This window comes from Siniperca chuatsi, linkage group LG3 (genome assembly GCF_020085105.1).
Source record: "Siniperca chuatsi isolate FFG_IHB_CAS linkage group LG3, ASM2008510v1, whole genome shotgun sequence".
NCBI classification, from domain to species: domain Eukaryota; kingdom Metazoa; phylum Chordata; class Actinopteri; order Centrarchiformes; family Sinipercidae; genus Siniperca; species Siniperca chuatsi.
In genome coordinates this window covers 26,445,659-26,470,901 of record NC_058044.1, presented here as the reverse complement: position 1 = coordinate 26,470,901, position 25,243 = coordinate 26,445,659, and the positions used below count along the sequence as shown (strand labels likewise).

Here is a 25,243-nt window from a genome sequence, read left to right as displayed (position 1 = left end):
AATTAATTTCAAGACTGTGTATTCTATTAGGTTAGAGAAAACTCATTAATTACAAAGATCTACACGAGGGGTTATTCGCTTATTTAACTCATTTTGCCTCTCTAATAAAGTTGCATACTCTAAATAGATTTTAGATTACTTTCCAATATACATTGTCTGTATAAGCTAGGAATATTTGATATTATCAATTAAATATGTGTTAACTGTTTTGAAATCTTAACTGTCCTCTCACTAATTAGCTGCTTGAATATAATTGATAAACAGTATGATTTGTCTTGTGTTTGCAGATCTGCAGGATCAGGTTGTGTATGCAATACTTAACATGACATGTTGATTATCCAGCTTTCAGGGTTAGCAAAATAAACAGATCTGATGAGTGGGAATTATACACAGGTTTCCATGAGGGAGACCTGCACGAGAGCTACAGGTATCATAACTAGGCTTACTGACTGCCTGCACAACAAGGAGGAATAGCCTGACTCCAGCACTGCCCCAGGATTTTTGGCAGTCTGAGCAGAACTCACTGTGGTCTTGTCCTGTGTTGTTGTTGCCAGGTGACTAATGAGCCACCTAAAGGCCTGCGAGCCAACATGCGACGGGCCTTCACAGAGATCTCCAGCAATTTCTTTGAAGACCACATTCTGGGACGCCAGTGGAGGAAGATCGTCTTTGGAATCTGCTTTTTCCATGCAATCATCCAGGTTGCACACTGTCTCTTAAAACCTCACACATACACAACATTTCTGCTTTGTGTGCCTGTACATGTTTTACTCTCTTGCATGCTGTTGTATGTGTTTGTGTGGGTATGTGCCTGTCCCTTTACGTGTGTCCTTATATGTTTCTTGTTTTGCATTAGGAGCGGAAGAAGTTTGGTCCTCTGGGCTGGAACATCCGCTATGAGTTTAACGACAGTGACAGGGAGTGTGCTCTGCTCAACCTCAACCTCTACTGCAAAGAAGGCACCATCCCTTGGGACGCTCTCATCTACATCACTGGTAGGAGAGCCTACACACAGGGTTAAGTGTGTGTATTTGCATGCAGGTCTACCTAAATGCATACAGGCATACATGTACAGCACATGTTGATGTATTTGGGGTTGTGTGTGTCTGGTAGATTTTTTATAGTGTACTGCTCCAATCACGTTTTTTATATATATAATACATATTAATTTGGCTTTGAATAACATCGTACAACATCATAAAGTGCAAAGTGCAAAGCAATATATGAAATGTCAGATCGGTTGGCTTTAAACAAGACAGGAAATGTGGATGTCCCTTTCTGTCACTAAGGCTGGCATGTTTGTTGTGTTGCCTGTGTGTGGCACAGACAGACCACTGTTGTTTTGTCAACAACACACACATTTCCAGCATCATGTGAAATGGGGAAGGCAAAATGTTTGCTGATTTCACAAAGGAGGGGAGTTCTGTAACACGATTTCACTCTGTTCTGCAGCTGTGATCCCGTGTTTGTTCAACTCTCACTCAGTGAACTTTCTCTGCTCTCTTCTCCTTGGCTTTGTGTTTGTAGAAATAAAATGAAAAGAACAGATGTTCCCATGCACAGTAAAGCTCTTTTTCTATGTCAAACACAGAAATCTAAATGTTGTGGCTATGAAGTCCTGTAATATGAAGTAGTTTGACTAATTATAGCATTTATCATGGTACATGGGAGTGTCCACTCCATTTATATCAATGAGGGTAGACAAAAAATTAGAAACACCTCCCAGTATAGTGCAATACAGTTCAACAGCACCACAAACTGCATCTTCCAAAATGACCATAAAGTTGAATCTACACCTCTCTAAAACAGTTTCAACAATAACTGAACATTAGAACCTTCATGAAATAAGGATTCATTGCAGGACTGTTGTTTTAGACTGCATTAGTTTTAGCTATGTGTATCTAATAAGAAAGCACATTGTTTACCAATTTGAAGATGAAAATGCCACATTTCACTTACAGTTTTCTTATAACTATACTGTAGCAGGGTTATGCTTTAGAGTTTACACTTATTTGTCAAAGGAGTTTAAATTTTTTAAATTCCATTTTGTTTGATGATGCATTTTCAAACAGGAAACTGAAAACTTTTTAATGTAGTTTCATTTTTGTCATATATTCTGGGCACACAAATGGACACAGATGAAATTTTTTAATTATGTCAATTTAATATTGTTTGTCCTGGACTTCTATAACAGACATCTTCAAAGTTATTATAAAGAAGAGGGAGGGATCCCTTTCATTAACAATACTCATCATATCTCTTAAATTCATTTGTTTCCCTAATCTGGTTTTCAATTACACCTTCAAATGATTATGTGCGTTCAGTCTCAGTGGAGCGCACCACTCTGGCATCAAATTGATGTCTCTCGTTGTTGTTATCACACTACTGTGTTATTAGTTCAATCCTTAATTCTAACAGTCCTTGTGTGCTAGAGCTACACACTCTTTGAGGGAAAGAATTTGGTCTCAAACCAAGCATGATATTGCCTGTCCTCTTTTAGAAAGAGCAGTTCCTCTCTTCTGGTGCAAAAAAAAGGCTCCGCCAGCTTTACCACGCCTGCAGCTTACTAAAGGCTTCAGCAGAGATTTGTCTGATTATTCACTACCTTCCTTACTGTCTTACATAACTATGTCGTTACAGAAAGTATGGATTTTAAGTGTTGAATTGTTAATGTTAAATGTAATTAAAATTTCATCTTCCTTTTTGCTCTTTGGTAATATTTACCCTCCAGCCATGCCTGTCTTTTTACAGTTCTTTCCTCTTATGTGTCTTCATGTCATTGCCTACTAGCCACTCATGTGCTGTGCATTATTACATGAGAAGTCAAAGAGCTGGAGACAATCCTGACACCCCTCATGAAAATGTGTAACTCTAATCACACTGTTATTTATGTTGGGTTTTTTTTTTACATTACGATTGTTATTGTAGTTGTGTGTTTAAACTCTTAGCTATCCTGGTCTGGTTTGTCAACTTAATGTTTCCTACATGGACTGTCCAGTGCCACTGTAGTGCTCGCTCTCCTTCTCGCCCCCACTCTCTTTCTCAACCATATGTGACACAGTAAGATGTCTGTGTGTAGCTCACAGACTATATGATGTTGCTACATATGAAGCCTCTTCCAATAACTCTCCACCCATTCAAACCTTAATCAGTCAGATTTCAGATTATGTTTGGTCTCTCAGCAAAGGATGGAATGCATCACTGTGTCTTATTTACACAAATAATTTAATAATAATAATAACTTTGTTTATATAGCACCTTTCAAAACAAAGCACTTTACAATAAAAACAAATAATAAAAGTAAATAAAATCCAAAACATAAGATATAGAACAAGATAAAATAATTTGAATAATTATAACAAATACCAACAGTTAAGAAAAAGCCATCAGGTAAAAGTGAGTTTTAAGAAGATTTGATACCTCTCTCTGCTTGGTAAACCATTGAGCAGCTCACAATGCTTGTTTGTAGAATTTGGGGAAAGTGGGGTTTCTAAAGCTGCAATCTGCACATTTTTTATTCAGTTTTTATTAACATTTTATTAACAATAAATAAATAGGGTGTATAATGCAGTCCTAGTCTGTATCTATGCATGAACCCTTATGTCTGTGTATTCTCCAATTACATTTTGTTTGCCTTTTTACTGCTGCTTGTTATTTCTTTGAAACTGCTTTTTGAATGCCTATGGTGGCTGTACAGGTGAATGTTTACCTTGGCCTCAGGCTAGATGTCTGTTAAAGGTAGACAGCTGATCGAGATGAGTGACAAGGTTTAGTGTGAACCTGCCCAGCAGAGGAAGAGGAGGGAGGAGAAGGAGGAGAGCAGGGCAGACAAAAGAAACAATACACTTGGCAATCTCAAGGAAAATGCTACTGTATGTGATGTAACTTTAGTTAAGTGCTAGATCAAGTAGGCCTACTGCTCTCTCAGTAAATAAATGTTTTTAAAACTGTACTCTAACTGTACTGTAAAATATTTCTTCAAGTTTGCTTTCTCCTGACATTGTTTACTTGATAGTCATTCATCCATGTTCAGATTTCATAAATATTATCTTATTCAAAAAGTTTGCTTTAGACAAAGTGTTTTATCATTCTGATTCTGAAAGGAATTGTGAATAATTCGAGTGTGGAACTGCGGACTCAAAGCAGGGATAGTCGTTAAAACCACCACCTCCTCTAACAGTTACAAAGAAACAGTTATGCAGACTGATAACATTATATGGTCTTTGTGTCTGTCTCCCCAGGTGAGATCACATATGGAGGCAGAGTGACGGATGCCTGGGACCAACGCTGCCTCAGGACAATCCTCAAAGGCTTCTTCTCGCCTCAAACCCTGGAGCCTAGCTACACCTACTCCTCATCAGGTATTTTTCAATCTCAAGCTCTCTCCTTCTCTCCCTCTAAATAACAGTGACACTTTACAATATAATGGAATTCAATATAACAGGTGCGTGTGTGTGTCTATGTGTGTGTTTGCCAAAGTCTATTTTTCTCAGTGCATGCTCACATACTGTATATTTTCTTTGGATGAATGTTTTTCTTGCTTGTGCGTTTAAGGTATCTACTATGCCCCAGAGACAGATGAACTAGAGCAATATAAGAAATATATTGAGAGTCTTCCAATCATAGATGATCCCGAGGTCTTTGGCATGCATGAGAATGCCAACCTGGCCTTCCAGGTGAGGAACCATAGTAGTATCTTACAGAAAAACTCTCTAAATCCCCAACTTCCTGCCTATTTTTGCCACCATTAAATGTATATTATTGGATTTTATATGATTTTTTCCTTTTCATTTTAGAATCGTGTGAGCAGATGTTGTAAACGAATTGACTTGTTATTTATTTTAATTTTGTTTGTTTGTTTTGCAGAAGGGTAATGTGTTGAATAGCTCATTTTAACTAGTAAATGTCATTACTTATGGGCCTGTTCATGATTTAGGCTGGAGCTGCTCATACAGTTTATGGCTGGTTTTAAAAGCATTTCTATTCTGAGAGAGAGACAGAGTTGAGAGTGCAACTGTAAAATATCAATAAAAGAGGATGCTATAGTATGTGTGTGTTTCCTTATGTGTGTGTGTTATGTGTTTGCCTCCACAGCGCCAAGAAACCGTGACTCTAATCAACACCATACTTGATGTTAATCCTCGCTCATCAGCCCAACATGGAGCTAAAAGTAATGATGACATAGTCTGCGAGCTCGCTGAATCCATCTTAGCCAAGCTACCTGGTACATACACGCACACACACACACACACACACACACACACACACACACACACACACACATACACATGCAAACACACACATACATTTTTGTCATTGTTGAGAATGTGTATCATCATAATCATAATAATCTTTATCTAACGCAGTGTTTTCCATGTCCATCCTGTCTGTCTGCCTACCCGTCTGTCTGTCTGTGTTCAGAGCGTCTGGACATGGATGAGGCGCTGGAAACTCTGTTTGTCCGAGACGAAAACGGCCGCCTTAACTCCCTGACAACTGTGTTGGGCCAAGAGGCAGACCGATTCACCATCCTGCTGAGAGTGATCAGGGTGACAAACATAGCTAGCACCCCGTGAACACACACTTTTGATCAATATATATACTGTACATACAGTTCATTGGAGTTGTGTTGCTAGGGAAACATCTTTGGTCAAAGTTTATTTCCTGTCAGCTATTGATATTAGCAAACACTGCTAGTGGAATTATACTTGGACCCATTAAAATGTTTAAAACTGTGAAATGACCTGAGAAAAACAAAACCCCTGGAAAACTAATGAAAAAAGTGATGAATTATGTTGAGTAACTGTGTATTAAACATATTTATTGTATATATCAGAAATAAACAGCATTTTTAGAGATCTTCATTGTCCTGTCCACCACCTCATTGTGATGTATGATTTTTTTATGTTTCCCAGATGTCGCTTATCACTCTGCAGAAGGCCATAGCAGGTCTGGTGGTGATGTCAGAGGAGATGGACCGCATATACACAAGCTTCCTCAACAACCAGGTTCCCACCCACTGGGCAAACTCTGCCTACCCTTCTCTCAAACCCCTGGCCTCCTGGGTCAGAGACCTGGCCCTCAGGACCTTCTTTATCCAGGTTTGGATGAGAAAGGAAAAGAAATACTGACACACAGACACACATATGTGCATCTTTGGCACCTGCTAACATTGAATTGCATTTATAAGTTGTTAGAAATAATTTGTTCATCAGAGATGAGTGAAACATAGTAAAAAATATGATAATAGGATTCATTTAATTCTTCTGGCCCAAGTCTCTCTTTTTATCACTGACTCACACACACTGACATGACAAAGAAAACTCACTATGCATGCTGATGTGTGTGTGTGTGTGTGTGTGTGTGTGTGTGTGTGTGTGTGTGTGTGTTTTCTCATCAAGTCGAAAAACACTAATAACACATAACACATAAACATTTTGTGTTCTTCCTTGAGGCACAGACCATCTTTCTCTCTCTGTCTCTCTCTCCCTGTACACCCTCTTTCAGCGTTTGGTTCATCTCCCCTGACTTAAGCTGCTCTTCCGTAACACTGGTCTGAACATGTGTGTTACACAATCACTAAAATTCACTCACACACACACAAAAGGGACAAACAGGGGAGAATTGCATTAGTTCATGATGTGATGGGTAGCCGCTGAGTCAGACTGCACATGTTCACTACCTCAGAAGAGAGAATCCACCTCTCTGTGCCAGTCCAAGTGGAGTCACTGAGTCACTTTCAGGTCCCATAAGTAACAGGATGCCTGCTATGCACCATGGCTGGTTAAACACTGAACACAACGCATTAAAAAAAGTTATTTAAAGATACACACATTACATCTCTCACTGTCTCTCTCTCTCTCTCTCTCTCTCTCTCTCTCTCTCTCTCTCTCTCTCTCTCTCTCGCTCTGTCTCTCTTGCCAGACTTGGATCACACATGGTCAGCCCAAGTCTTTCTGGATCTCTGGATTCTTCTTCCCTCAAGGCTTTCTTACTGGTAAAACACTGCAGCACCAACATATCTTCCATGTTCTTAATGAACCATTACAGTAAGGCAAATTTCAAAGCTACTAGAATATAGTGAATATAGTCACTCTAACTCTTTCAAGTATACATAAAAATAATGTGATTAGCTTTTACCTGCTCAACAGTGTCCTTAGTTGCCACTATTTACATACACTAGATCTTGCAATAGAACATAATGAAATCGATTTGTCACATTTTGCTCGGCCTGCTGGCCTGTAGGAGTGCTTCAGAATCATGCCAGGCGCTATAATTTGCCCATTGATGAGCTCAACTTCCGCTTCAACATGGTGCCGGTGTACAGAGACCAGGTAGCAGTCTGTGAGGCTCTACGCACTCTGCCCAACAACAGTAAACTGGACATGGATGAGGAGGTACTGGAAAGGGGGGGTTGTTGTTGGTATGTAATGCTTAAGGATTCTGATGAATTTAGTCCCTTTCATTTGTTCCCATAAGATTATTTCAAAAATGCGGTGCCCAGTTGGCCTGCGGGTTAAGGCACTGACCAGTAACCGCAGTGGGGGACGTTTGTTGCGTGTCCTTCCCCACATTGCTCTCCCCTTATTTCCTGTCATCTCTTTAGGTAGCAGCTGTCTAATTAAGGCATAAAATGCTCGATGAAGAAATAGATCAGCACATAACCTCCTTCAGTTTTTGTAACTATTACACAAACGAGATATGACCTGTTAATTTTTGAGTTTTAGAGGTGCTGGTAGACAGATTTTGTTACCTTTGGATGGAGCCAGGCTAGCTGTTTACCCGTTTCCAGTCTTTGTGCTAAGCTATGGTAACAGGCAGCTGGCGATTGCTTCATATTTATTGTACAGACATGAAAGTGGTATCAATCTTCTCATCTAACTCTCAGCAAGAAAACAAATAAGCATATTTCCCAAAATGTAGAACTATTCTTTTAACATAGCACTGGTGCACTGACAAACAAGGGAGTTATCATTATTTATTTTTTTTTTTGGTTTGTTATGCTCTATTCATTTTATGGTGGGGTCACAAATTCAAATTGTTCTGAAATATCTCCCAAACACTTTTGCACTGGACATCAAACCCAGTCTAACTCGATTAGCTCACACATCACTAAACCATCCTGCAACTCTCTGCTAATGAAAATTAAATCCATAAAGCTTTGGTAAAATAGCTGTATAAAGATTCTACAAAGGCAAAGAAAATGTTATGTTTTTGTTGGTAACCCAGCTCCTAAACGGAGCAGTGGTCAGAACTATGGTGAATGTGAATGCATACTATGCACCATTGCTACATACATTTACTGTGAAAACAGCAATGAAAGAGACAGCGATGCATTAAAAAGAGAGGATTGATCACCGTGAATATGTCTCTTTCGCTCACCACTGCTCCATCTCATTTGTGGACACAACAGTTGCCAGAGCCGGAGGACGGCGTGCTCGTGCACGGCATGTTCATGGATTCCAGTCGCTGGGACGATAGCAACATGGTGATTGAGGATGCATTACCTCGAGTGATGAACGCCATGCTGCCAGTGGTGCACTTTGAGCCACAGCAGAACTACGTGCCTGAGCCTGACCTCTACCACGCTCCTCTGTACAAGACCTCAGCCAGAGCCGGGACTCTGTCCACCACTGGTACATACTGGATCCATACAGGGACCCTCACTCACATACTGGTTTAGATTACACTTTGTATTTATACATTTAAAGGCATTTAGCTGACACATTTTATAGTGAATGTTGTTTTGGGGAGTTTTTGATGTCCAGAACAATCTCTCTCACCATTAAACAATGTAATGGATAGTTAATTTGATTTGACTTTTCCCCCTTTTCACCCTTCAATTCTGTCTCCCTCCAGGTCACTCAACCAATTTTGTTGTGACAGTAATGCTTCCCTCCAAGCGAGCCAGCGACTATTGGATATCAAAAGCCTCTGCTCTCCTGTGCCAGTTGGATGATTAAGTTTTTATTCAAGGACAGAAAGGAATTCTAAATGTGACTGAAACATATACCTCTATGCACAACCATGAATTAACCTTGTATCTTTTGTGGAATTATTTATAAAGATTTTCACAGACATGATTTATGCTGAAAGTGCACTTACTTCACATTGTAATAGACACATCTGAGCCAGCCCTGTTCTGCTTCCTTTGTACACACGTCTATCAGAGGTGGTTAATATCGGTTATACTATGCAGCAACAAAGTCTCATCCTGCTGACTCTTGATGAGAGCGGTGCAGTACATCCAGATCTTTGAAGATGAGACACGCCGTCTCCACGGTGTAAGCACCATATACTAGACTCCCATACTGGAGAGCTCCATTCACACTGTGCAGTAAGTAATTGGATGGATGTGCTTATGAAAATGTACATTACACATGTAACCCCGGGGAGAGAAAAGACGGAGGAATAGATACAGTAGATGGATGAACGGAGATGGGTGGCCAGACACATAGATGTTATTGGTTCACAAAGAAGAAGAAAAACAGGATCACTAAGAGGGATGAGTTGAGACAGGAGAAGGAGTGACGAACATCAAATGATGAAATGTTTCCGCCACAACCCCCACACACATCAGCAGCCTATTTGTGTCACTTAGGGCATGCAGTGCAAACACATAAAATATGGCTCTTCAAACACATTAAGTGCACCCACTGCAGTACTGGGGCAGGGTGCAGACTCAGTCTCTGTCTCTGTCACACACACTGCCTCCTCCACACCTTACTGCTCCAGTAACATCAAGCAAGAACGGGCATACATAAACATTATATTTAACATCAACCTGGTGAAGAGCAGCACAAAAAAAAAAGAAAAACTGCAGTAGCTCACGTCGCTGTAGAGAGAAAGACAACTTATTAAAAGCATCAGTACAAATGATGAGATTGAAAGATGACATTTTATGACAGTATCCCTGACTGCCTGTTACAGTATTTGATTTTTACAAAAATCTTACACAACAGAGTTTCAGTTTGCAAAATTTGCAAAACTCTAAACACAAAATGCTTTATGATTAGTAATTTTGCCTTCAAAAGCTCACATAGCACACAAAATTTAAGCTGTATTGGTCATATTACGTAATGCACAATGTATGTATATGTTTAGCATTGGATTTCAATCATTGTTACATTTAATCATTGTTTAAAATAAAATGGTTGTTATCAAATAATGCCACCAAACAACTAATTCTCATCAATATGCAATGGTCATTTCCTCAAGATTATCCAAATCACAAGAAGACAAAAAATCGCGATTTTAGTCGATGAAAATGCATTGCTGTAAATACTGTATATATAATGAAGTCTGTAGTCTGGCTTTACACTACAGTTAATCCTACATTCATACAAGACAAAATGTTGATTGTGATTGTACTTCACTGCATCAGTTGACATTTTCCTTTCTGTACCTTCCACAAAATAGACACCAAACCTTATTGATATTTCAGTCAGTTGTAAGTTTAATCATCTAAAATACAATAAGCTACAGTAATATTGTGACACTCAATACATTGCAACATTTTGACAATGTAAACAAAAAATAAGAAATAGCATTTTTTTTTTGTCCTTTTTTCCTTCACTATTGCAGTGGAGGTGAAGTAATTAGCAATTACGCTGTAATGCTGCTCACCAGGGAAATAATGAAATAATAATAAAAAAAGGAGAAATACTTGAAAGCATGTTACATTGATTCAGTGATCTGTAAGTTTAGTAATAACAATTGAAACTTGAGCTGTTATGAGGTGGCTGTATTCTGAGGACCGAGCATGTGCTTTAGTGTTTAGAACTTTGTGTGTAAGGAAAGCGTTTTGTGCTTAATGGTAAGAATTTAGCTAATTATTTTGGCTCTTTGCATTATTAGTTTTGCACACTGAAACTGAGCCAAAGCAACCATAAAGTAGTGTAACATGTAGGCACACTATTACATTTGATTTCTAATACAGTGATCATATGGTTAAATATGGTTAAATGTTGCATCCATCAGCTGAAAGAGGAAAAAATTAGTCTTAACAAGTTTGACCAATGTACAGCTGTTCATCATTCACTTTCCAATATCTGTCGCCTTCCCACTATCCATTCCTCTGTCCTTCACTGTCCCACATGTACAGACTACTATGCACTTTGGATATTAAAATACTGTACTGTCTATTTTTGCGCATGTTTGGGATCTGTAGCAGAGGCAATTGCATTACATGTCATGCAAAGGCTTCCCTAAAGCTGTAAATGGTGATGAGTTGTCTGGCTTTGCGGGGGCTTTTAAGTACATGGAATCAGGACAAGTCAGTTCAGAGGGGAAACCTTTCTATTTATCGATTTCACCTTCATACAGGTTTAATCACAGATAGTGAAAGTGCACCTGAAAGTAAGTTTCAGCACTAAAGTTTTTTTTTTTTCTTGAGTTGGGAAAGCACAGCGGTCCAGTTCAATTCAATTCAGTTTTAATTTTGTGCAATTCCTTCCAACTAGTGCATACACAATGGCTGCACAAATGATTTCACACAAGCATGATTTTCTGCAGCTCCTGTATCATCAACAGCAACATCAGCTGACCTGCTAACCTTCTTTATTAACCTCCTTTCTCCTGATCAATCCTTTTATGAGATTTTGCACTATGAATAACTGTGAATGTACTGTACTGTTATTAGGATAGGAGTCGTAATGAAGAGGGAAGAAAAGGATTGAAGGAGATTGCATGCCCCAGTCACTCTGAAACCAGAATAACAATGTTTTATCATCACACACACACACTTTCATCCCTGTGGATTAAGTCAGAGGGAAGAGGACATGGTTGATGTTTGAAACAGATGGGTCCAATGGAAAATGGGGGTGTTTTTTTATGGGGAAAAGAAGAGTACAGATTAAAAATGATAGAGTGCGTAAGACTGAGACATAAAGCACACATGGATGAAAACAGCTGTAGGACAATCATGACAGCTGTTAACATGAATATTTGACAACTAATCAACATGTTTGTAATGATGAAAGGCACAGATTGGCAGTGGGTCAGCCTTGTGCTCTCAGTGGAGTGATTTGTAATTTGGTTTAATGATGTTGACAACAGTCATTTGAGCTGAACAGAAAATGTGTGATTACTCAGTGTTTGCATATATCAAATTAGACTGTCAGGGCCACACGGGTTATTCAGCGCCGACTGATTTCATTAAAAGTTCCACCACAGCAGTGACTTTCAGGTTTTTGGCCACACACTCAACTATCGTCGTGATTGCTTTGTCAAATTTAAAGGAATAGTTGAACATGTTGGGAATGTTGAACATGCACGAATGAGTCCCCACCTGAAGACCAGAAGGGCGTGTGTGCGTGCAGGCAATTGTTCTACAAAGCTAATGGCCATATAGATCTCACAGGAGGGGCAGGTGTGTGGTCTTTACATTACACTAACTGAACAAAGTCCACGGAGATCTGTTCCAGCTGACCTGGTACCAACAGTGCCACCAAACAGAGCAAAAATGATTCACCAGGATTGCATAACTCACCCCCCACCCCCCACCTACAACCCAGGTGGTCTGTTCCATTTCAGGACCAGAAAAAGGGAAACAGCTCAGACGGTCTGCAGGGGAAGGGTGGGGTGGGGTCTACATCAGCTCGGCCTGTAGGCAATTGAAAGGTGTGTGTGTGAGTGTGTGTGTTTGCATGGTGTGATACAGTGTGGTGCAATTCCAGCCACCAACAGCTGTCTGTCTGTGTGTAGTGAAGCCTGAGATTATATTTGACCAATTTGAAGATGTCATCACTCTGCTGAGCAGCATTTGGTGTGTGTGTGTGTGTGTGTGTGTGTGTGTGTGTGTGTGCCAAATATCCTAACTAATAACACAGGCAGTAAGGAGATTGGAGCTTTCCTGACTCGGTCTGTCTCAGTCATTCATTCCTGCTGGGAAATGAGAAAGGTTGCTGAGCCTTGCTGGCTGAAGACTCACTTTTACATGTTCACATATCTGAGCTCACGTTAACCTATCAGCTCTGGGTGCAGTCTGAAACTTGTCCTTAAACTTTAACACCACTATATCTGGCCACATGCACATATAACTGCACCTGAAAAGCCAATTTATGATGGAACACACACACACACACACACACACACACATATATCTATGTATTATGTATCATATATTTCCCAAGACAGGGAACCCCTGTTTTGATTTAATGTATATGAAATGTAAATATTTATCTAGAATCAAATTAATTACCTCTTCAATAAGTATGAGGCAGTGTTGATATAGGGACAATGTGTCAGTTCTTGTTTGTCACTCAAAAAATGGTAGAAAAAAATCAATAAATCAATACACAGAGCTGCCTGGTTTCATAAATCAACAGATGCTTGGCTCATCTCTATCACATTTACTGTGTCATTTTGCAACAAACTAGTCCATGCACAAAATACTTAGACATTAAGAATTTTTGCTGGAGATTTCAGATTTAAATAAATTGTTTGACATTTTGGGAAATACGCTTATTCACTTTCTTACAGAGTTAGATGAGAAGATTGATACCACTCTTATGATTGTCCATTTAATATGAAGGATCCATGAGACGGTTAGCTTAGTTTAGCAAAAAGAGTGGAAACAGGGTAAAACAACAATTAACACAATTTGTTTTTACAATTCAGTTCACTTTTAATTAGTGAGATATAGTACAGTAAATATGAAGCTATAGTCAGCAGCTGGTTAGCTTAGCTTATCACAAATACTGGAAACAGAGGGAAAAAGGTAGCCTGGCACTGTCTAAAGGTAACAAAAGCTGTCTACCATCAACACTAACTTCCTGGAGTCTCCGCTAGTTGCCTGGCAACTGCTTCTGACCAACAAATAATTTGGCACATAACCCCACGTAAAATGGTGAATTGTTGTTTTAACAGTTTGGTTTTTGTACAGATGAAACAAATTAGATGTAACAACTAGTGAGCTTTTAGGTGCTGGTAGGTAGATTTTGTTACCTTTGGACAGAGCCAGGCTAGATGCTTCCAGTCTTTGTGCTAAGCTAAGCTAACCAGCTGCACTCTCCAGCTACATTTTTACTGCACAGATATAGGAGTGTTGTCAGTCTTCTCATCTGCTGGCAAATACGCATATTTCCCAAATGTCAAACTATTCCTTTAAAGCTTATAGTGAGAAAAATGTGAGAAAATTTCCCATTTTCTGTTGGTTTTATTTTTATAAGCTGACATGTCACATTTGATATAACTACATTGTATGTGAACAATATGGCAATGACTGTGATTAATCAGGCACATCTGATGACAAGCTGTCATTACAGTGTCTGTCCAGTTAAATTGACAACAGCTACCCTGTCATAACTCAGTCACTTCAAGAAAGGAACAACGATGGTGTTACAACTTTGGTGAGTGAAAGCATTTTTAAGTGTATTATTTAGTGAATTGTAACATGTCAGCCACTCAAATGCCAATAATTATCACATTTCTCCTTTATTTTTTTCAAAATCGTCATGTACAGTGAGCATTTATGTACATCCTTCAAAGGAGAATGAATCGCACTGAGCAGAGAGGCACAGACCACAAAGAAAAAGACACTCAAGTTGACAAAAATACAACACTTGTGATTTAATTTTTTAAAAAAGCCTGTGATAGCGTGGCAAAAGCAAACGGTCACACCTTCAGTTTAAGTGTACTTTTCAAAATCAGTCAATAGAATTTCACATTTGCAACACTGCTATTTGAGCCAGTTGTGTGGTTTCAGCTACAATGTAGCTTTGACTTGTGAAATGCAGAATGTCTTTTACCCTGAATACCTAATTCTCTTTTCATATTTTCAGTACAGTCTCATTTGAGACTTTACCTAATTCTTCATTTGACACACTTTGAACACTCTCATAAATGCTTCTCACATGAAAAACGTGCTGAATAGACATCAACATGAGCAAGTAACAATAGAAATGGGTCAGGTTATCTCACAAAGTATCTACATAATTGGCTGTCGCATGTATGTAGAAGTCACTTCTCATTCCACGTCGAATATGGGTCATCACATCGCCACTGTTCATGTTCTCTAAGATGAGTCAGTGATCAAGGTTTTGCATTATTCCTCAATCTATTATGCAACGCACTTAAAGCAGCCAAGACCTCTCGTCCCACTTTTGTCCACATGAACTTTGACAGGCAAAATAACAAACCCAGCATGGGTTCCTTCAAAAAAAGTAAATAAAATAACAGTTTTGTTCTCTCAGATCATCAGTGCTCAGCTTTCAGACTCCATCTGTGTAACCCCCTGCAACTTAAAATCTACAATCTACACAATGTGCAATGACAAATGGACCAATATTAGAGGAATAGTACATTATTTTTGGAAATACGCTTATTAGCTTTCTTGCCAAGAGTTTAACGAGAAGATTGATACCACTCTCATGTCTGTCCATTAAATATGAAGCTGCAGCCAGCAGCCGGTTAGCTTTGCTTAGCATGAAGACTAGAAACAGGTAAAAAAAATTGGCCTGGCTCTGTCTAAAGGTAACAAAATCCTTCCAGCAACTCTAATTACTGTAGTTAAATTATTTTTTGGCTTTCTGACTTGACGTCCTGGAGTCTCTGCTGGCTGCCTTCATGCTAAGCTAAGCTAACCATGGCTGCTGTCTGTAGCTTCATATTCACTGTCCAGACATGAGAATGTGTGTGTGTCGATCTTCTCATCTAACTCTCCAAAACTGGGTCAAAAATGAAGGAACGTTGTCCACACAAAGAGTACTGTAAAGTGCTGCATGTACATTTCAGCCAAGATTGGCTTCACCTTTTCCTCTCTGTCCATTATGAGTGGCTATGACATTTAAATGCTTCATGAGTCATAGAGTGACATGAAAGGTAGTCAAAGGGTGGCACTTGGCCCATTGATTAACTGTAACAGCATGAACTCCATTTCAGTAACTATTTCTGCAGTCACACAGTGTACTGTATTTTGTTGTTTTCATTCTTCCTCAGTTCCTCTTAAAACTCTGCTTAAAATGGCCAAGTGCTAAGTTGGAGACGTCTGTGAGTTCAATTGCATGCGTAAAGGTGGGAATTCACGAGTTTTGTACCACTGAGGATCAGAAGGGAAGCTCGGGTGGTGAGAAGAGACAAGGGTTTAACACAAATCTGTTACATAAGGTCACCAGTAATCCTTGTTGCATGTTGTTGCTAGAGATTAGAGAAGAAAGTGTTTGCCTTTTGCTGAGTATTAGAGAGTAAAAACACAAAGCACTCTGCAAAAGATTAGTACCAAATGCATCTCTACTGGGGTGATGTCCCTCAAGAATCCATTTAAACATCCCTCTAAAGAACAAATATTGTCTTTCAATCACTACTTGCTTTGATCTTCTTTCTTCATTGTGAGTTTTTCTCAGAATACAGCAACGCATTGCGTAACTAGCACATATACGTCAAATAAACACTGAATTACTCTCAAAAGATAAATACATTGAGAAGAGTGATTTACAAATAGCAAGAGTGTATCATATGCTAGCCTAACTAAATATACAAGGGATTTAGGCAAAGAGAAATGTTGAGAGATCCCTTCTGAAATTACTTCACACTTTAATAAACTTGTAAAGAGCAAAACTGTAAATGTCACAATTAAGTATGACTTTTACTGGTAATGGTAAAACTTTCTCTATTCACATTTATGGATATTGAACCTGGGACTAAGATGTGCAAGAAGGAAATGAGAAGATCTGTGCCAACAAAGGAAGAGCAAGGAAATGATGAGGATGACTTGAAAGGCAAGAAAGAGGTGAGTAAGGAAGAATCCAATACTTACATATGTGAAAAAGAGAGGAACAAGATGGAGATGTTTGGCGTAGAGCTGAAATGAGTAGTTGATAAATGGATTAGTTGATCGAGAGAAAGTTAATCTGCAACCATTTTGATTATTAACTAATAGATCAAGCAGAAATCCCAAACATCCATATCCTCAAATGTAAGGAATGGATGCTTCTCTTTGACATATATAATAGTAAACTGAATATCTGAGTTCTGTTGGTTCGATAAAACAAGTAATCTGAATATGTCACTATCTTCTGACATTTCATATACAAAATGGCTAATCGAGAAAATGACTGGCAGATTAATCTAAAAAAAAAAAAATTATCATTAGTTGCAGTCCTAGTCAAAAGAGAAGTGAGATGTACAGTGCTGTGAGTTAACACTTCGGTAGTTCTCAGTTAATTCACCAGTTTAATAAAAAAGATTTCATCTCAACTTCACCACATTTATAAAGTAAGATACCGATTGTTTTACAAAATACAAAAAACTAGCATTACTAGAATACAGGCTTGAAAAAACGATTTCTAAAACTGTTGATTGAACTCTGTTGACTGTACTGTATGTAACTGCTGAAGACATTAAGATGCTTCTAGAAGATGAGAAGTGCTACAGCGGGAAAAAGGAAGAGTAAAGGGTAGGAAAAAAGTAAGAGAAAATAAAGAGCTGGAAGGGAAGGAGTGTTTACAGTATATACTGATGAGACATGAAGCCCAAGTGGTGGCAGGTAAATGATGGTACAGCAGGGATACAGATGAAAAGTGCGTTAGTGTGAGTTTCTACATCATTAACTACTGCATGTAGCCTAAACCTCCTACGTGGCATACAATATGTACGGTGTTAGCTAGGAGAGCCTGCTTGAAAGGGAAAAATCTCCTCCATACAACCATATGCTACTAACAAATATATGAAGATAGAGGGAAAGGTTTGGTTCTGATGTACTGTGACTTGTAACAACACTTAGAATAACTGAAACTATGAATGGCTTCACATAGTTGTAGCAGGGAGGCTTATGTGGCACAGTTCTAATCGTGTCAGGATTTTTAATGTTAGCTTTGCCTCTCTTTTTCCTCTCAGAGAGGGAAGAGATCAGCTTTATGTGAAGTCTTTGGACACAGCCTCAATGAAATTGGGAGCTGACATGAGAATGGTGAAGGTGCAGATGATGGAGAAGAGTGAGAAGGCCACCAGGCATAACCGATCCACCACCGCCGCTGCAAACTTCCACTCGCTGCAGATCGCCTCTCCCTCGTCCTGCTCTCGGAAGCGCCTGGCAATGTACTGCACTTCTTCCAGGATCCGGGAAATTTCCGGAACCTGCTCCATCAGCAAAGTCCGCGTCTGTTCTGAGTGGATGTCATGTGGCGAGGAGGTGTTAGGATGGCCGCCCCCGCCTCCTCCGCCACACATCACCACACCTGAATCAGTGCTCGGTGGAAAAGCAGGGTTGTCTGTGCCCATCGAGTGGTAGCCAAAGTACACGTTCATGTTCCCGTTGGTCGCGGTTGACTGGGTGGGTGCCTGCCCTGGTATGGTGCTCATCTGAATGTTGCTGGTGCTGGTATGGTGAGGAGGAGGGTGGGAGAACTTGTAGTTTGGGGGGCTAGTGGAGCTCACAGCTGTTTTGTTTTCCTCTCCAGGTTTCTTCATGCGGAGAAACCAAGCGCACCAGTTGAGTAGGATGACTCGGACCTGGATGAAAAGATGAGATAAGGCAGAGAGTTGGAAGATAGAGGTGAGAAGGGGAGGACAGATCAGTGAGTTATAGACCCAGATATGAATAGTAAAATAAAAAATAGAAAGAGAGGCAAGAAGATAGAAATACAGAGAAAAATAGAACCTTTACTCACCAATTTTACTTCTGCCAGTGTGACATGACAATGTTCCATGGGCTTATAGAAAAATAATGTATGACTTGAAGGTATGGCTTCCCTTTATTTCCTAATAACTGTATGGTTCAAAGTGCATAATCTTGCTAATGAAGTGCTTTTGTTATTATATTTTGGGGGAAACCCACATTAAATTGAAAGCTTTGTCAACCTTAAAATAAAATAAAACCTTAAAAATAAATGAATAATAAATATATATAACTGCACGGTTATCACAAAATAACTGTACGGTTAGTACTCTTACAAAACAGTTAAAATAAAGTGTCGTTAACTCATACTTAAGGTAAAAATGCTCCGTTAGTCAAACCTTTGTGTTGACACAACCTTTGTCAACCTTTGAATACATTTCACTTTATTACTCCAATGGGAGCCAAAGCCTAGTAACAGCTAGATGAGTATTTGAATGTACCAATATGTATTAGTTGTGTGGTTATTTGAAAATAATACACAGCCTAGGGCAAATTAGAATTGGCTATTCTCCGTTTTAAGTTTGTAGTGATAATTGAATTAATTATTAATTAGGCTATTGGGTTTTTAAATATTGTTAACTTACCCATTTAGGCATCTTCCCTCCATGGGGGTCATGGTGGTGGAACTGTAGTACCAGGACTGTTACCACCACAGACAAGCCCACAATCATCATGGTGCTAGCAAAGTACTGAGCTGAAGAGGAGAAGAACACAATATAAAAGTATAGCACAACAATTTCCACTTGCGATAGAGAACAATGTATACAAAGAGAGATCAAATCCTGTTATCTGAAATGAACCTGTGAATTGTTTATTAAAAGTTAATGTGTCTAATACAGTACAAGAAGAAACATGAGAGGTAAGCATAGTATGTTAGTAGGACTGTTGCCAAGTCAGTGAGTTGGTTGGTTAGTCAGTGGGGAGTTTATCCCTGTCAACAAACGCCACACGCTTGCTGGCATTTGAAGCTACATAGACACGAAAATGCATAACAAATGCATGTAACCCTGTCCACACACACACCCAATACACACAAACATGAGCTATATACCCTTTTTAAAAAATAAGTAATTTTTCATTTTGATCTGGCTGTGACGTCAGTGACCAGTGAAATGTGGACCAGTCAAATTATTCCATATACATTTCCGCTGAGGAGCATTTTATTTTGTCTTCATTGTATCAGTTCTGCTCCATCTGCAATGTGTTAATATGTCTACTCTAACAAACGCAAGTTTGCTAATGGCTTCGTTTTACATCACTGAGCTGCCAAATGATACCGAGCAGCATCTCTGTCTCTCCTCATGGCCGACTGCCTTGTCTCTTCTGGTCTGTTATCAGTATGGCCAATGCAACTCTGTCTCGTATACTGAGAATAATCACATCCTGTATCAGCAGCCTCCCACGCACAGCCCCTCCTCCTCTCAGCCGCAACAAATCAGTCAGTTGGTGTAAAGACTAAAAATTTCCCGCCACACTGCCTTTGGTGTGAAAATTGTATGAGGTGTGAATATCTTGCCAGTGAGTCATTCCGCTGTTTTTTTTTACTGCAAACAATATGGAAGCAAAGCCCTCTTTTAACGCCTTTGCTGACTAGCCAATCAGCATGTTGCCCACAGACCATCCAATCAGATGAAGTCAAACTGTCCAATTAGGGGGCAAAACGTTCTAGCGCGTTCTGGTCACTTCGTCCATCTGTAGTATGCTGGAGTCAACATGGAGGAGCCTGAGGCGAACTTCTGGGATACAGCTGGGTTAATTAGCACGGAACATGCCAGTAAAGTTTTACAGTTACTTAATTTGCATATTAGCTGATGTCTTAGCTAGCTACAGTCTGCTGGCTAACATTTGTTGTTGTGCCGTTTGAACAAGTAACTTTAATATTAAGGAAAGTAAGGCTATTCTTTAACAGGCGCTTCAAGACACAATGCTGCAGGCATTTAATGTGAGAAAGAAGGTAGTTAGCTAAAGGTCGAGAAAGTTCAGTTTCCAATCCAACTTGTACATGTTTACATCAGCTGGAAAATAAACCAAGTGAACAGGAAAGTAACAGTAACAGTAGGCTAATAATACAATCTTCAAATCTAAAAGGGGACAGTAGGGAACTGTCAATTCAGAAAAATGTGCTTGGTTTTAGGTTTTTATGATGGGAGAACATCTGTCATACACCTATTTCATGAACTGTTCACAGCTTTGTGGACCTCTTGTCAAGTGCACAGCCAAAAATTCAAGTTTCAAGTGTGCCACAAGCTCACCAGCAGTCAGCCATAACAGCAACCCGAGGAGACATGGTATGATATGACAGGCATAAGTACAATTATTATTGTATAATAATGCATTTGTTGCTCATTACTGTTACTCAGTGTAACTCTAAACACATACAGGGCAGGAACGCACACCAAGATCAGTGAGGTGCCGACTCCAGAGGATCGTGTACAAACAAATGACAGAATGGGGGGTGCACACTCACACTAATTTACATGTTAAATCTTGTTTGTTTCCATTCAAATCAATAGATATCCATCCATAAGCGTGTATTTCCCAAAATATTAAACTATTCCTCTAAGTTTTGAATGTGCTTTACATATTATAATGAGTAAATGTCTTTCACAAATGGCTAACTGTTTGAGAGATAAGCCCTTGATCATTTTGTGATACATCTTAATTGTTTTTCTTTCTTTTTCATCGCTTTCAAAGTCAGAAATTCATCAAAATGAGCAATAATTAGAGCATAAAAGTGTCTTACCAATCAAAGGAACAGAGTCTGAAGTGGCAGGCATGATCTCTGCTACCAGTAACATGAACACTGTTAGAGACAGCAGCACTGTAATACCTGGAGAAAGACAGTAGAGAGAGAAATGAGCAGAAACACAGAGGATAAATTCTTTCATCACAGTCTAGTGTACTCTTAAATGTTGTCTTGAGAGTACTCAAAATAAATGCAGCAGGTCGCTTCAAAATAGGTGAAAGCAGCTGTGAATTTATTTTGGAATATTCACTCTCTTTTCTGCCCTCGAGCGATTACTTGCAGTTATATATTTACAGCTACCCTGTCTCACTCAATGGCATTTTGAAACAAGCTGGCATTTTCAGGTCCAGGTGATTATCTTTGCTGTGTTTAGAATGGAACTTTTTTTTCATCTGCTAATGAATAAAATCCAGCACAAATGCTAATTCACAGCCATAATGTCAGCATTAGCATAGAGCAATGACAAATAAATGGGTTAGCAACAGCGTTGGGACCTGGTGGGCTGAGATCACCAAGGTGGGGGAGAGAGATACATTTTTGTCTGCATGTATGATTATAATCATGACTCATTGTCCCTCTGGGTTAGTGTGAGAGAATATGTGTGTGTGTGTGGGATGTACTGATGTGTGCGTCCTGTCCTGTACCCAGTGAAATCTTCTCTCCGGAGTCAGCAGGGAGCAGGAAGACCAGCAGGGCCAGACCAGAGATGAGCACGCAGGGGATGAGTAGGTTGAGGCCGTAGTAAAGTGTCCTGCGGCGCATGGTGACTGTGAACGTCACATCGGGGTAGGGCTCCTTACAGCAGTCGTAGTACAGCTCATTACGCTTAGCCGGTACACCTGGGGGAGCAATGAAGAGGTGAGAAGGAGGCAATTAGAGGTCAAACACACAGAACTATAAAATAAAGGTCCAGTTCTCAGTTTCGCGTGGCTGAATGATAATAATAAGACCTTGTAAAGTAAGCCGTTAATGTGCAGCTGTGGATACTGATTTCAATATTAATGTAATTTAAAGTGTTCAAGAGCGTGCTTGGCAGGGAGGATCAGTTAACAGTCATTAATAATACAAGTTTTATTGGTACCATTTAAATATGATTGAAAGAGATTGGTGGTCAGAAGGTCACTGGATTGGACAGAAAGGAAGAAATGTGAGTCAGTGAGACAATTAAACGATAAATGCTCCCCTTTCCCACTATCAATGTGCCATTAAGCAAGGTACTAACCTTTTCCTACAAGCAAACATGTTATTTCATCATACAGGACAGTAGGTTATGAATTTAATATCAGTCTCTCCCAAATCATTCAAATATGCCACTAAATCTATTTCGGTATCTGAAAGTAAAATTCCAGACCTTAACCAAGCTCAGATATAGCAGATGTTCTGATTTTAGGAAGATTAGGATTTGACAATAAATATGTTTTCTTGGTAACCATGTGGGAAGCAGCTTGTCGTTGAAAAACAGCAAATGCACTCTTCCCTAAATGACTACTGTACATAATACAATGATGTCATGATGTAATCTTTTACATAAGACAATAATCCTCCCAACACTGTTTCACCTTGTGTATAACAATACATGTTAGCTGATCTAAAATCACTACAGAACACAGCTTATTGTGGTTTGTTACCTAAACAGACAGAGTCAAGTGTTTTAAGTCATAAATAATAGCAGAAAGCAGTCTTTGTGTTCTGAATCAAACCATCCTTAATGGATCTGTCACTAAACTCAGGTCAAGTTTATGTATAGTCAGTAGGCAATTTGAGGGGGGATGCCATCCCCCTTGTTAGCAAAATCCCCCTCGTTAAACTGCCAACCCCCTCTCCATCCCCTAGTAGCAGAGAGATTGCAGGGGCAGAGGGGTTGTTTAGTTGAATATGTCAGTCTAGTCTGCCTGACTCATTGATCCTTTATCTGACTGAGGTTTGTGCAAGTTACAATCTATGGCCTAATATCAGTAGCCTAACTGTGCTGTTTTAAAGAATCCACGGCAGACAGATTTGTAATTGCGACTTTTTCTCTTCTTCTGTCAGTTTCGTCTTGGATCTATAATATTCACTAAACTATATCGCTACAAGTGAACGGACCGAACTGGGAAACCCTCCGTCCCCCCATTTAAAAATTAATAAATTGCCTACTGTGTATAGTCCAATGTCACATCCAGTATGTCAGTGGACTTTACAGCCCAACATCTGCATCAGTTCCTGATGCTAGGCAAGGAAAGTTCTTTATATAACACATTTTGTATTGAGTGGCAGTTCAAAGTGCTTTATAGATTGCATAATAAAGTAAATAAGACACGATAAAAACATTAAAACATCCCAATTAGATGATCAATAAATAGTCAATTCTAAAACTAAAGCAGGGACAAAAATTCAAGTATAGGCAGCAGTGAACAGGCAGGTTCACATTTTCTGAAAACGATACTGACATGGCCATATTTACATTGAAAGAGTTATTGGTGGCTGTAATTGTTCCTGCTGTCCGTACCGGCTTTAAAGCAATTTCAATGTAAGTGAGGGGGGGACAAAATCCACAGTCATTCTGTGTAAAAATACACTCTAAAGTTCACCTGAAACTAATATGAGGCCTCAGCAGCCTGAGATAGACAAATCAAGTGGGTATTTTTCAAAGTTACAAACTTTTTAGTATTAAATCCCCCCTCTGTGTTACTGTCCCTCCTCTGTGAGTCAGTAAGGAAACATTGTCCGTGGAAGCACAAAGACAAAATTTAATACTGAAAAGTCTGTAATGATAAGAAGATACCCACTTGATTTGCCTTAATGTACATTCAAATCCAAACTTTACAACCCTTAAATTTTGTGCCAACTTCAAATTACCGAACTACACCTCCAAAAACAGTCCAGACAGATCAACAACAGAAAACAATATCATCTTGGTCTGGTCAGAGTCAAATAAGTCCAAAACACTTGTAAGCATTTGTGAGTATGAGAGCCATTTTGTAGCAAGATGATTAGTAAGCGGGAATTTGATAGATTTCATATGCACAATCACTTCAAAGTGGAATACAGGTAGTGTTATCTTTTTCCCTTGATTAAAAATCAACAATCTGAGAATTCTGTGTGTTTTTGTGTGTGTGTCTGTGTGAGAGAGGGAGGGAGAGTCACTTGTTGCCCACAGTCAACAATCAGTGTTCAAGATCAAGATCAATCTGTTGTGCCCTCAATGCCCTTAACGCCTCTGTATGAACCATTCATACCTTTAAGTGTTTAGTGATTCTGAATGAAGCCCTGGTACAAAGCAATCAGCAACATATTCAAAATATGCAACTCATTTTGGGGTGAGATGTCACAAAAAACTTGATATCAGCCCAGCGTGTGTGTGTGTGTGTGTGTGTGTGTGTGTGTGTCTGTGTATGGAAAGAGTGTTCATTCCAGTAGAAATTCAATTTAAAGGAATTGCACAGATTCAATTTCATTGCACTTAAACTTTGTCACCTGAACGTTAAAGAGAAATAGCCTTTGTTAGCCATCTATTAATTTGATGGATTGCAGACCTGCAGATGCATTTACCACATCCTGTGTGAGTGTGTGTGCATGCATGTGCGTGTGTATACGCTGGCATGGGCATGGGAATGTTCTGAGGCACCAGGACAGTGTGTGTTCTTGGCCAGCTTGCCGCCTGGCAGTGCCTGAATTAAGTGAACCATCCTTGGGCCAGCTGTCACCACACACACATCCATGTCCCCCTCCTCCATTCCCCCAGCCAGCTGGGTACACTCACAGCTCACTTTGTGTGTAAGTAAGTTTGTGTGTGTGAATGTGAATTAATTGCCTCTGATTAACACCCAAACTCGGGTGATGATGTGAGTTCTCCATTTCCACATGGAGAAACAGAGGGGAGAAAAAACTAAAGAAATGAG

The 25,243-nt window shown here is 39.4% G+C and overlaps 2 protein-coding genes across 4 annotated transcripts in view; one reads left to right on the top strand and one right to left on the bottom strand.

Moving 5' to 3' along the window:
* Positions 1–11,144, top strand: part of dnah6 (dynein, axonemal, heavy chain 6) — a 61,531-nt gene extending 50,387 nt beyond the window's left edge. For all 3 annotated transcript variants that reach the window (XM_044190579.1, XM_044190580.1, XM_044190581.1), the window contains 11 exons: positions 555–701; positions 857–995; positions 4,242–4,361; positions 4,555–4,676; positions 5,095–5,224; positions 5,422–5,549; positions 5,916–6,101; positions 6,925–6,997; positions 7,246–7,397; positions 8,414–8,636; positions 8,860–11,144. In XM_044190579.1, coding sequence (XP_044046514.1) covers positions 555–701; positions 857–995; positions 4,242–4,361; positions 4,555–4,676; positions 5,095–5,224; positions 5,422–5,549; positions 5,916–6,101; positions 6,925–6,997; positions 7,246–7,397; positions 8,414–8,636; positions 8,860–8,963 — 1,524 coding nt within the window. In that variant the 3' untranslated portion in view covers positions 8,964–11,144. The remainder of the gene's footprint in view (positions 1–554; positions 702–856; positions 996–4,241; positions 4,362–4,554; positions 4,677–5,094; positions 5,225–5,421; positions 5,550–5,915; positions 6,102–6,924; positions 6,998–7,245; positions 7,398–8,413; positions 8,637–8,859) is intronic.
* A 3,273-nt stretch (positions 11,145–14,417) lies between these two features.
* LOC122873692 (neuronal acetylcholine receptor subunit alpha-7-like) overlaps positions 14,418–25,243 on the bottom strand; it is a 45,519-nt gene continuing 34,693 nt past the window's right edge. Inside the window, exons 7-10 of the mRNA XM_044190729.1 lie at positions 22,007–22,201; positions 21,360–21,446; positions 19,201–19,310; positions 14,418–18,450 (exon numbers count right to left, since the gene is read on the bottom strand). Coding sequence (XP_044046664.1) covers positions 17,854–18,450; positions 19,201–19,310; positions 21,360–21,446; positions 22,007–22,201 — 989 coding nt within the window. The 3' untranslated portion in view covers positions 14,418–17,853. The remainder of the gene's footprint in view (positions 18,451–19,200; positions 19,311–21,359; positions 21,447–22,006; positions 22,202–25,243) is intronic.